Source organism: Kogia breviceps, chromosome 10, assembly GCF_026419965.1.
Source record: "Kogia breviceps isolate mKogBre1 chromosome 10, mKogBre1 haplotype 1, whole genome shotgun sequence".
NCBI lineage: Eukaryota > Metazoa > Chordata > Mammalia > Artiodactyla > Physeteridae > Kogia > Kogia breviceps.
In genome coordinates this window covers 49,661,435-49,674,195 of record NC_081319.1, presented here as the reverse complement: position 1 = coordinate 49,674,195, position 12,761 = coordinate 49,661,435, and the positions used below count along the sequence as shown (strand labels likewise).

General features: G+C 36.4%; 1 protein-coding gene across 38 annotated transcripts in view; it reads left to right on the top strand.

Moving 5' to 3' along the window:
- The window catches only part of LRRFIP2 (LRR binding FLII interacting protein 2), a 122,505-nt gene that overhangs the window by 78,653 nt on the left and 31,091 nt on the right, over positions 1-12,761 (top strand). For all 38 annotated transcript variants that reach the window (XM_067005734.1, XM_059077338.2, XM_059077329.2 and 35 more), the window contains one exon: positions 2,492-2,662. In XM_067005734.1, coding sequence (XP_066861835.1) covers positions 2,492-2,662 — 171 coding nt within the window. The remainder of the gene's footprint in view (positions 1-2,491; positions 2,663-12,761) is intronic.

Below are 12,761 nucleotides of genomic sequence, written 5' to 3'. Positions count from 1 at the left end.
ATTCTGCATTATGTTAAGATATCTATACTTGAACCATTATACAGTTCACTGGGCTTATATTCTTTATTTTGGGTGTATTTGTTCTCAATCATAATATAAATCTTACCTGTTAATACAGTCCTCAGTTGTGAAGAATTATTAAGTGTATGCATATGTGTTTGTGTGTATCTTTATTGAGATATAAAACACATACCATAAAATTTACCCATTTAAATGTACAATTCAGTGGGGTTTTTTTGCATTGTCACAGAATTGTGCAACCATCACCAATTTTAGCACATTTTCACTACCCCCCAAAAAGAAACCCCATACTAATCAGCAGATGTTCCTCACTCCTCCACTCCCACTCCTGCACCTAGCCCTGGGTAACCACAACCGCTGTGCTGTTTTTCGTGATTGGCTTTTTATTTAACATAATGTTTTCAAGATTCATCCGTGTTATAACACACAGTGTGTGTGTGTATATATACGTATACACACATATGTATACATATATGTGTATACATATATGTACATATAGATACATACACGTGTGTGTGTGTGTGTGCGTGCATATAAAATGGCTGAGTAGTATTCCACTATATGGATTTACTACATTTTGTTTATCCATTTGTGAGTTGATAGGCATTTGGATTGTTTCCAGTTTGGGGCTATCACGAATAATGCTGCTGTAAACATTTGTGTACAGCTTTTTGTATGGACATATCTTTTCATTTCTCTTGGGTAGATTACCTAGCAATAGAATAGTTGGGTCATATGGTAACTCGATGTTTAACATTTTGAAGTACTGCCAACCTGTTTTCCAAAGCAGCTGCAGTATTTTACCTTCTTCCCAGCAATGTATGAGGAGTCTAGTTTTTTCATATCCTCACCAACACTTATCTTGTTTCTCGTTTCTTGATTATAGATAATAGCCATCCTAGTAGATCTGAAGTAGTATCTCATTATGGTTTTGATGTGCATTTCCCTAATCACTAATTATATTAAAGTTTTTGTATTCTTATTGTTCATTTGTACACCATCTTTGGAGGAATATCTGGTCATATCCTTGCCCATTTTAAAATCGAATGATGTGTCTTTTAATTGTTGATTTCTAAGTGTTCTTTATATATTCTGGATACAAGTTCCTTATCAGATATAAGATTTACAAATATTTTTTCCCATTTTGTGGGTTGTCTTTTTACTTTCTTGGTGGTATTGTTTATAGCAAAAAGTTTTTGATTTTGTTAAAGTCTACTTTTTCTTTCATTGATAGTTTGGTATCGTATCTGAGAAACCGTTGCCCACTCCAAAGTCATGAAGATTTACTTTTCTGTTTTCTGGGAAGGATTTTATAGTTTTAGCTTTTAATTTAGGTCTCTGATCCATTTTGAGTTAATTTTTATGTTTGGTGTGAAGTAGGAGTCCAACTTTATTCACTTGCATGTGGATCTCAGTTGTCCCAACACCCTTTATTGAAAAAACTACTCTTTTCCCACTGAGTTGTCTGGGCACCCTTGTCAAATATCAGTTGATCATAAATGTAAGGATTCTGGACTCTCAGTTCTATATCACTGATCTTTTGTTTGTTAAACATTTGCATTAATATTTTAAAAATTTATTTCCAGGGATTTCCCTGGCAGTCCAGTGGTTAAGACTCTGCACTTCCACTGCAGGGGTGTGGGTTCAATTCCTGGTTGGGGAACTAAGGTCCCACATGCCGTATGACCAAGAATTTTTTTTTAATAAAATAAAAAATTTACTTCCAGAACTGATGACTTTTTCTACGTGAAATGTTTTTAATTTTAAAAATACTGCTAGGTAGTAGTAATCTACCAAAATAGATGTCGTTATTAAGAAACAGGATGTAAGCTATTTTAGGCAGAAAACTTTGAAGGATATAAAAATTTAGGCATTGAGTGGTAGCTCTTTTTTCTTGAATAATAGTTTTTATATTGCTTACTTATTTAAAAATGGCTAATATTTGAAGTTGCTAGACAAAATGTTTATACATTTACATTAATGTTATGCAGACCAAGAAAGTACTGAAAACACAGGTCCAGGAAGTGGTGCAATTCAAATAAGTATGAAATTTACTTGAGTGAAGAGAGGCTGTCTTCTCTTGTATCTGTATTCTGTTGCAAATAGCTATTGTTAAAAACTACAGGAGTAACATTTCTGAAACCATTAATGATTCTGTATTTTATGATTTTTACACTATGACTCTTATATGTTGTCTGCACACCTTTTCATCTTTCAGAGGCTACACTGCTGCTTGAATTTGTTTTCTTGGATAGCAGAGAGCCCATAAAGTGCTTATAATGATGTGTTCTTGGCTTATTGTCATCCTCCTGTTTTATGTGCATGTTACTAAACAAAGAGTTCCCTAAACTGCTATTTTGCAAAAATGCATCTTCATGTGTTTGTGCCAGTGCTGTAGTTTCCTGTTATATGGCATATAGGCAATGAACATATTTTAGATATTAGGCTGATGACTTTGACTTTCCTTTAGGAGTCTTTGTCTGAAGTGGAAGAAAAATACAAGAAAGCCATGGTTTCCAATGCACAGTTAGACAATGAGAAGAACAATTTGATATACCAAGTAGATACCCTCAAGGATGTTATTGAAGAGCAGGAGGAACAGATGGCAGAATTTTATAGAGAAAATGAAGAAAAATCAAAGGTAATTGCTCATCTTACATCATGCCTTTCTCTGGGGTCAGAAAATTAAAACCTGCCGTTTAAGAAGTACTGGGTTTGATGGAAGAGCACAGCATCCCCAGGAATGATATTTCCATCACAACTGATTGGTGCAAGGAAATTGACAGAACGTAAGATTGCAGGTCCTGAAATATTTTCCTTTCTTAATTTTTATAAGATCTAACTTGTTTTCATAAGGGAAAGCTTATGACCTCCTTTAGTTTCTGAAAATAGAATACAGCTCAAATTTTATCTTTATTTTCTATCTCTTAATTGGGACAATTACAGTGAATGACTTCTTCCTGCTATAACTGGCTGGAACTCCACAAAGCTCCAAAGGCTTTCAATGAGGTGGTTCATTTTATTCTCTTTTCTTCTCTTTTCTTCTCCTCTCTTTTCTTTTCTTCTCTCATTTTTCAAGAGAAACTGTTTTCTAAATGGTTGGAGAGACGTCTTTAACCAGTTATTTAAAAACTGCAGTGTGGAGACGTGGGTCAAAAATCAACAGATGTTTTCTTTAGAGGTTTGTAAGCTATATTGTTAAAATGTGCAGATGGAAAATAAAAGCCACTGCCCACGGCCTGGATTTGCCTTTTGACAACTGTAGAAAACAAGTTGGGTTCTCTTAAAAGCTTATTGGATTTTTTAAAAGCATTTTAGTCAGTCCAAGTAGAGGACAAGTGGATATTACTGTCAAGAAATGAGTTGCCAGTACATTGTAAAAGTTTTAAAAATAATAATAATAATTTAGGAAATGAGCTTTGGTGAATTGTTAGAAACAACAACAATCTGTATTTGTACATAATAAAGGGAGAAAAGCTGTTAATATACCCTCTAAGGGACCAGCATTATTACTGTAGGCTCTGTAGGGATTTCTTTCCTTGAGGACCAAAAATGCTCATTCCAGCCTGTTTTGGTCACTGTTAAAAAGTGTTAGGAAGTATTTGTAGTGGGTTTGGGGAAAGGAGGGATGAAGAGGCAGAGTGCAGGAGATTTTTAGGACAGCAGTACTATTCTGTATCATAGTATAATGGTAGATACATTATACATTTATCAAAACTCATAGAATGTGCAGCACTGAGAGTGAACCCTAATGTAAACTATGGGCTTTAGGTGACAATGATGTGTCAATGTAGGTTCATTGATTGTAACAAATGTACCACTCTGGTTTGGGATGTTAATAGTGGGGGAAGGCTATTCCTGAGGGGCGGGGAGAGGAGTGGGAGTATATGGAAACACTGTACTTTCTGCTCCGTTTTGCCATAAACCTAAAACTCCTCGGGGAAAAAAACAGTGTCTATTAACAAAAAAGTTACAGTAAGAAAACTTGTGTCTAGATAAAGTGACAAAGAGGCCTCTGGGTATTTTCATATTGATGACAATGGCTCATTGAAGATTTGGTGACAATAGATGTTTCCTCTTTTTTTTTTTTTTGCGGTACACGGGCCTCTCACTGTTGTGGCCTCTCCCGTTACGGAGCACAGGCTCCGGACGCGCAGGCCAAGCGGCCATGGCTCACAGGCCCAGCTGCTCCGCGGCATGTGGGATCCTCCCAGACCAGGGCACGAACCCGTGTCTCCTGCATCAGCAGGCGGACTCTAAACCACTGCGCCACCAGGGAAGCCCTACGTTTCCTCTTTGATTCTTCCTGTATCTCATAGGCCAATTGTGGAGTGTCTGAGCTGTCATACTTTTCTTAGTCCTTGGACTCCTTTTCTACCTTCCCACACGTTTTTCATAACTATTTCTGGCTCTTTGCTTCCAACAGATTAGAAGAAAATCTCTTGCTAAGTATTTAGTGATCAGTCCTAAAACGAGTTCTTATCTTTCCATCTTCTCAAATGTCCTTGAGCATTTTTAAAATTTAAAAAAAGTCCCTATGATAAGCTATTTTAACCAACTTCATTTTTCCCTCCTATAATTTTCTAAGATGCAGAGATGTCTTAGTATACAGAGAGTTGTGGCTTTTCAATTTGTTTTTGTTTTTAAATCTTGTGCTTTTTGAATTTGAAAAATCTGTATGCTTTTTTTAATACCCTGGGGATCTGCTTCAGGTGCTGCAATGCAGCAGACTTTGTGGTCATGTCTCTCTCTGCTGTACCCTCACCCTGAGCTCTCTTCTCCTAAACAGATACTGCCTCCTGCAGTAGATGTCCCTGTTCAGAGACATACAAAGAGGTCAGGCACTCTGGTATGTTTCATTATAGCAGCAGGTGGTGAGGGTAGAGAATGATATTCATATCATTTTTCAAAATGTCTTTAGTGTTTTCTGCTGGAATTATGATAAGTGCATCTTAAATATTGTCTCTGTACCTACTTCAGGGACAGAATGCCTGATTAGGAATGTCTCAGGTGTATTATTCTTTTCTTAATAGCTATTCATTATATTAGGGAATGTTTTTCCTCTTTTTTTTTTTAAGCTTATCTGAGATTTAATTAACTCTTTTATGGAAGATTTTAAACATACAAAAAAAAAAAAAGAAGAAGAAGAAGAGTATAACAAACTCTCCTGAACCCATTACCTACCCCTAACAAACCATCAATGTATGGCCAATTTTGCCCTACTTCCCCCACTCACATTATTTGAAGCAAGTCCTAAATACCCCATATTTTAATATGAGTTTAATATGAATTTAAATGATATGGACTGTCTTTTTTAAAAAATATAACCACAAGACCATTTCACATCTGAAAAATTAATAATAATTCTTTCATACTACATATCCTGTCATTGTTAAAATTTCAGTTGTCTCAATGTCATAAATGATTGTTCTTTTTCACACTTAAAAAAACAATCAGGGCTTCCCTGGTGGCGCACTGGTTGAGAGTCCGCCTGCCGATGCAGGGGACACGGATTCATGCCCCGGTCTGGGAGGATCCCACATGCAAAAAAAACCAGTCAGGATCTAGATAAGTTCCACACATTGGAATTAGTTGTCATGTCTTATAAGTCTGTTTTTATTTATAGGTTTCCTATCATCTCTTTTTTTCCCTTGTAATTTATGTGTTGAAGAAACTGGATTGCTTTTCTTTTAACAGTTTCTGACAGTCTTGGGGATTTTGCTGTTTCATTACTGTCATTCTTTACCATGCTCCTTTTTCCTCCGTATTTCCTGTAAATAGTTAGTTAGGTTTAGAGGTTTAATCAAATACGGGTTTAGTCTACTTCATAGAGAAGTAGACTAAACCCTTCAGGAGGCCCAGATGTATGGCACCTCTCTCTGTGATGCTGTAGCTGGATACTTATATCCATTAGTTGATTAGGGGTTGCAAAATGAGATATTCTAATTTTATCATTACTGTTTTCTTTCATTTCTTTTATTGTTTTAAAACAGCTTTATTGAGATATAATTCACATACCATACACTTCATCCATCTTAAGTGTACAATTCAGTGGTTTTTTGGTATCTTCACAGACAAATTCAACCATCACCACAATTTTAGAATATTTCATCACGTCAGAAAGCAATCCTGCACCCTTTAGCTGTCTCTCACTCCCTTCAGCCCTGATTAATCACTATTCTACTTTCTGTCTCTATAGGTTTCCCTTTTCTAGACTTTCATATTAATGAAATCATATAATTTGTAGTCTTTTATAATTGGCTTCTTTCACTTTGGTTAATATTTTCAAGTTCACCTGTGTGGTGCATGCATCAGTACTTCATTCCTATTTATGACCTAATAATAGTCCATTGTATAGGTATACCACATTTTGTTTATCCATTCATGTGTTGATGGACATCTGGTGGTTTTTCACTTTTTGTCTATGATGAATAATGCTGCTATAAACATTTGTGTACAAGTTCTTGAGTGGACATAAGTCTTTCTTTCTTTTAAATATACACCTAGGAGTGGAATTGCTGGGTCATATGGCAACTCTATGTTTAACCATTTGAGGAATAACCAGACCCTTTTCCAAAGCTGCTGCACCATTCCCTCCAGCAAGTGTATGCAAGTGTAAGCAGGTTCTGATTTCTCCACATCCTCACCAACACTTGTTTTTATCTGAGTTTTTTCCTAGCCATTCTAGCAGGTGCAGTTTTGCTTTGCATCTCCCTGATGACTAATGATTTCAAGTATATTTTGATATGCTTACTGACTCTTTGTACATCTTCTTTGGAGAAATGTCTGTTCAGATCCTTTGCCCATTTTTAAATTGGATTATCTTTGTGTTACTTCATTGTTATAGTTTGTATATTCTAGATACAAGTTCCTTATCAGATACATGGTTGGCAAATATTTTCTGCCATTCCATGGGTTGTCTTTTCACTTTCCTATGCTTTATTTATTAGTGTAAGTCCATCTTTAAAGAGAAATTTCCCCTCATCTCTTATTACTCAATGAGACAGTTTACATAGGAAAGGCAAGATAAAAACTTGATTCTTTTCCTTCGTTTACAAGTTTTCAAAATAAGGAATTGGTTGTTTGGCATCTTCTCATAGTGCCCAATTATTATTATTATTTTTTTTGTGGTACGTGGGCCTCTCACCGTCGCAGCCTCTCCCGCTGCGGAGCACAGGCTCCGGACACACAGGCCCAGTGGCCATGGCTCACGGGCCCAGCCGCTCCGCGGCACGCGGGATCCTCCCGGACCGGGGCACGAACCCGCGACCCCTGCATCGGCAAGCGGACTCCCAACCACCGCGCCACCAGGGAAGCCCAATTATTTTTTTAAAAATCATTATGAAGACAAGAATTCAAGCATTTGATGATTTCAGTCCATTGTAGCTTTTATTCTTATTTTCAGGTTGTCCCACCTTTAACTAATGTGAACATCTTCAGGTTGATTCCCAAGTAATTTTGATCTGAGTATAATTGGTTGTGATAGCTTCTTTGCTGTCTAGCACAAGAAAGTGTTCTGGACTTGTCTGGTACATTTCCTGCTCCAGACCTGAAATTAGCTGTTGGTACAAGGAGCCCTGGTTCTCTTTTAGTGGAGCACTGTGGGTGCTAGGGGTGCACTTGCCACCAAGATGGTAACTGTATAGACCTTTTTAGTGGTTATATCTGGGAAATACGTATATGGGGTATTTTTTTTGTTTTTAAAGTCAAAATATGTATGCTTATAGTTCTAGTTTATATTCAGGATGCAGGGCTTTTACTTGACCTCTTCTGTCTTATATGTGTGTATCTCCTTCTTCCCACACTAGCACTTCAGTTTTCAGAGTCACTAGGGATGCTAGTAATTATGTTATAGTCTATTTTCATTGCTTTATCCCACAGTACCTAGAATAGCAGTACAAACATTACTACCAACACTATAATTACTGAAAATAGTTAAAAGTTTTTTTGGTTTTTTTTCTGTTTGGTTGTTATTTTGCTTCTAGGTTATGTATAGTACAACCATTGTTTTTAAAAGTTACTTGAAATAGTTTCTCTGTGCTTATACTACTAACTGGACATATATAGCTAGGTTCACTACATTTTATTTTCAATACTTAGGAATTGCTTTTTAAATTTTTATTATGAAATTACTTTTAATTCTGGTAAAAGCATATAACAAGATCTACCATCTTAACCCTTTTAAAGTGCACATTTCAGTAATGTTTATTCACATCGTTGTGTAACAGATCTCCAGAACTTTTCATCTTGCAAAACTGAAACTCTGTACCCATTAAACAACTCCCCCAATTCCTCCTCCTCCAGCTCCTCACAACCACCATTCTACTCTCTGTCTCTGTGAGTTTGACTCTTCTAGGTACCTGATAAAAGTGGAATAATATAATATTCTTTTTGTTACTGGTTTATGTAACTTAGCATAATGTCCTCAGCGTTCATTCATGTCGTAGCATGTGTGAGAATTTCCTTCCTGAATACTATTCCACTGTATTTATGTACCACATTTTGTTTATCCATTCATCTGTTGATGGAAACTTGGGTTTCTTCCACAATGAATTGCTTTTAAATTTACTTTTGTTTTATAATTTTGTGAATTATTTATACAGATCTGAATCAAATCAATAAAGAAAATATATTCAAAGAAGTCAGTCTTTTGTCTCTTTCTCTTCATCCCTATTTCTTCCTTCCTTAAGGAAATTTTTTTAACATATTTATTGGAGTATAATTGCTTTACAATGGTGTGTTAGTTTCTGCTTTATAACAAAGTAAATCAGCTATACGTATACATATATCCCCATATCTCCTCCCTCTTGCGTCTCCCTCCCACCCTCCCTAGCCCACCTCTCTAGGTGGTCACAAAACACTGATCTGATCTCCCTGTGCTATGTGGCTGCTTCCCACTAGGTACCTGTTATACATTTGGTAGCGTATATATGTCCATGCCACTCTCTCACTTCGTCCCAGCTTACCCTTCCCCCTCCCCATATCCTCAAGTCCATGCTCTATGTCTGCATCTTTATTCCTGTCCTGCCCCTAGGTTCTTCAGAACCGATTTTTTTTTTTTAGATTCCATATATATGTGTTAGCATACAGTATTTGTTTTTCTCTTTCTGACTTACTTCACTCTGTATGACAGTCTCTAGGTCCATGCACCTCACTACAAATAACTTATTTCGTTTCCTTTTGTGGCTGAGTAATATTCCATTGTATATATGTGCCACATCTTTATCCATTCCTCTGTCGATGGACACTTAGGTTACTTCCATGTCCTGGCTATTGTAAATAGAGCTGCAATGAACACTGTGGTACATGACTCTTTTTGAATTATGGTTTTCTCAGGATATGCCCAGTAGTGGGATTGCTGGGTCATATAGTAGTTCTATTTTTAGTTTTTTAATGTTCTCCATAGTAGCTGTATCAATTTACATTCCCACCAACAGTACAAGAGGGTTCCCTTTTCTCCACACCCTCTCCAGCATTTATTGTTTGTAGATTTTTTGATGATGGCCATTCTGACCGGTGTGAGGTGATACCTCATTATAGTTGTTTTTTCTTTTAATTTTTGAATTTTATTTTATTTTTTTATATAGCAGGTTCTTACTAGTCATCAATTTTATACACATCAGTGTATACATGTCGATCCCAATCGCCCAATTCATCACACCACCACCACCACCACACCACTTTCCCCCCTTGGTGTCCCTACGTTTGTTCTCTACAATGTGTCTCAATTTCTGCCCTGCAAACCGGTTCCTCTGTACCATTTTTCTAGGTTCCACATATATGTGTTAATATACTATATTTGTTTTTCTCTTTCTGACTTACTTCACTCTGTATGACAGTCCCTAGATCCATCCACGTCTCTACAAATGACCCAATTTTGTTCCTTTTTATGGCTGAGTAATATTCTATTGTATATATGTACCACATCTTCTTTATCCATTCATCTGTTGCTTCCATGACCTGGCTATTGTAAATAGTGCTGCAAAAACATTGGGGTGCATGTGTCTTTTTCAGTCGTGGTTTTCTCTGGGTATATGCCCAGTAGTGGGATTGCTGGATCATATGGTAATTCTATTTTTAGTTTTTTAAGGAACTTCCATACTGTTCTCCATAGTGGCTGTATCAGTTTACATTCCCACCAACAGTGTGTGAGGCTTCCCTTTTCTCCACACGCTCTCCAGCATTTATTGTTTGTACATTTTCTGATGATGCCCATTCTAACTGGTGTCAGGTGGCACCTCATTGTAATTTTGATTTGCATTTCTCTGATAATTAGTGATGTTGAGCAGCTTTTCATGTGCTTCTTGGCCATCTGTATGTCTTCTTTGGAGAAATGTCTATTTAGGTCTTCTGCCCATTTTTGGATTGGGTTGTTTGTTTTTTAATATTGAGCTGCATGAGCTGTTTATATATTTTGGAGATTAATCCTTTGTCCATTGATTTGTTTGCAAATATTTTCTCCCATTCTGTGGGTTGTCTTTTCGTCTTGTTTATGGTTTCCTTTGCTGTGCAAAAGCTTTGAAGTTTCATTAGGCCCCATTTGTTTATTTTTGTTTTTATTTCCATTACTCTAGGAGGTGGATCAAAAAAGATCTTGCTGTTATTTATGTCAGAGTGTTCTTCTTATGTTTTCCTCTAAGAGTTTTACAGTGTCTGGTCTTATTACATTTAGGTCTCTAATCCATTTTGAGTTGATTTTTGCGTATGGTGTCAGGGAGTGTTCTAATTTCATTCTTTTACATGTTGCTGTCCAGCTTTCCCAGCACCACTTATTGAAGAGGCTATCTTTTCTCCACTGTATATCCTTGACTCCTTTGTCATAGATTAGTTGACCGTAGGTGCATGGGTTTATCTCTGGGCTTTCTATCTTGTTCCATTGATCTGTGTTTCTGTTTTTGTGCCAGTACCATATTGTCCTGATTACTGTAGCTTTATAGTATAGTCTGACGTGAGGGAGTCTGATTCCTCCAGCTCCGTTTTTTTCCCTTCAGCCTGCTTTGGCTATTTGGGGTCTTTTGTGTCTCCATACAAATTTTAAGATTTTTTGTTCTAGTTCCGTAAAAAATGCCATTGGTAATTTGATAGGGATTGCATTGAATCTGTAGATTGCTTTGGGTAGTATAGTCATTTTCACAATATTGATTCTTCCAATCCAAGAACATGGTATATTTCTCCATCTATTTGTATCATCTTTAATTTCTTTCATCAGTGTCTTATTTTCTGCATACAGGTCTTTTGTCTCCTTAGGTAGGTTTATTCCTAGATATTTTATTCTTTTTGTTGCAGTGGTAAATGGGAGTGTTTTCTTAATTTCTCTTTCAGATTTTTCTTCATTAGTGTATAAGAATGCCAGAGATTTCTGTGCATTAATTTTGTATCCTGCTACTTTACCAAACTCATTGATTAGCTGTAGTACTTTTCTGGTGACATCTTTAGGTTTCTCTATGTAGAGTACCATGTCATCTGCAAACTGACAGTTTTACTTCTTCTTTTCCAATTTGTATTCCTTTTATTTCTTTATCTTCTCTGATTGCCGTGGCTAAGACTTCCAAAACTATGTTTAATAATGGTGGCGAGGGTGGACATCCTTGTCTTGTTCCTGATCTTAGAGGAGATGCTTTCAGTTTTTCACCATTGAGAATGATATTTGTTGTGGGTTTGTCGTATATGGCCTTTATCATGTTGACATAAGTTCCCTCTATGCCCACTTTCTGGAGAGTTTTTATCATAAAAATGATAAATGAGTTTTCTCAAATGCTTTTTCTGCATCTGTTGAGATGATCATATGGTTATTCTTCTTCAGTTTGTTAATATGGTGTATCACATTGATTGATTTGTGTATATTGAAGAATACTTGCATCCCTGGGATAAATCCCATTTGGTCATGGTGTATGATCCTTTTAATGTGTTGTTGGATTCTGTTTGCTAGTGTTTTGGGAGGATTTTTGCATCTATATTCATCAGTGATATTGGTCTGTAATTTTCTTTTTTAGTAGTATCTTTGTCTGGTTTTGGTATCAGGGTGATGGTGGCCTCATAGAATGAGTTTGGGAGTGTTCCTTCCTCTGCAATTTTTTGGGAGAGTTTGAGAAGGATGAGTGTTAGCTCTTCTCTAAATGTTTGATAGAATTCACCTGTGAAGCCATCTGGTCCTGGACTTTTGTTTGTTGGAAGATTTTAAATTACAGTTTCAATTTCAGTGCTTGTGATTGGTCTGTTCATATTTTCTATTTCTTCCTGGTTCAGTCTTGGAAGGTTATACCTTTCTAAGAATTTGTCCATTTCTTCCAAGTTGTCCATTTTATTTGCATAGAGTTGCTTGTAGTAGTCTCTTAGGATGCTTTGTATTTCTGCAGTGTCATAACTTCTCCTTTTTCATTTCTAATTTTATTGATGGAAGTCCTCTCCCTCTTTTTCTTGATGAGTCTGGCTAATGGTTTATCAATTTTGTTTATCTTCTCAAAGAACCAGATTTTAGTCTTATTGATCTTTGCTATTGTTTTCTCTTTCTATTTCATTTATTTCTGCTCTGATCTTTATGATTTCTTTCCTTCTGCTAACTTTGTGTTTTGTTTGTTCTTCTTTCTCTAATTGCTTTAGGTGTAAGGTTAGGTCGTTTATTTGAGATTTTTCTTGTTTCTTGAGGTAGGCTTGTATAGCTATAAACTTCCCTCTTAGAACTGCTGTTGCTGCATCCAATAGGTTTTGGGTCATGGTGTTTTCATTGTCATTTGTTTCTA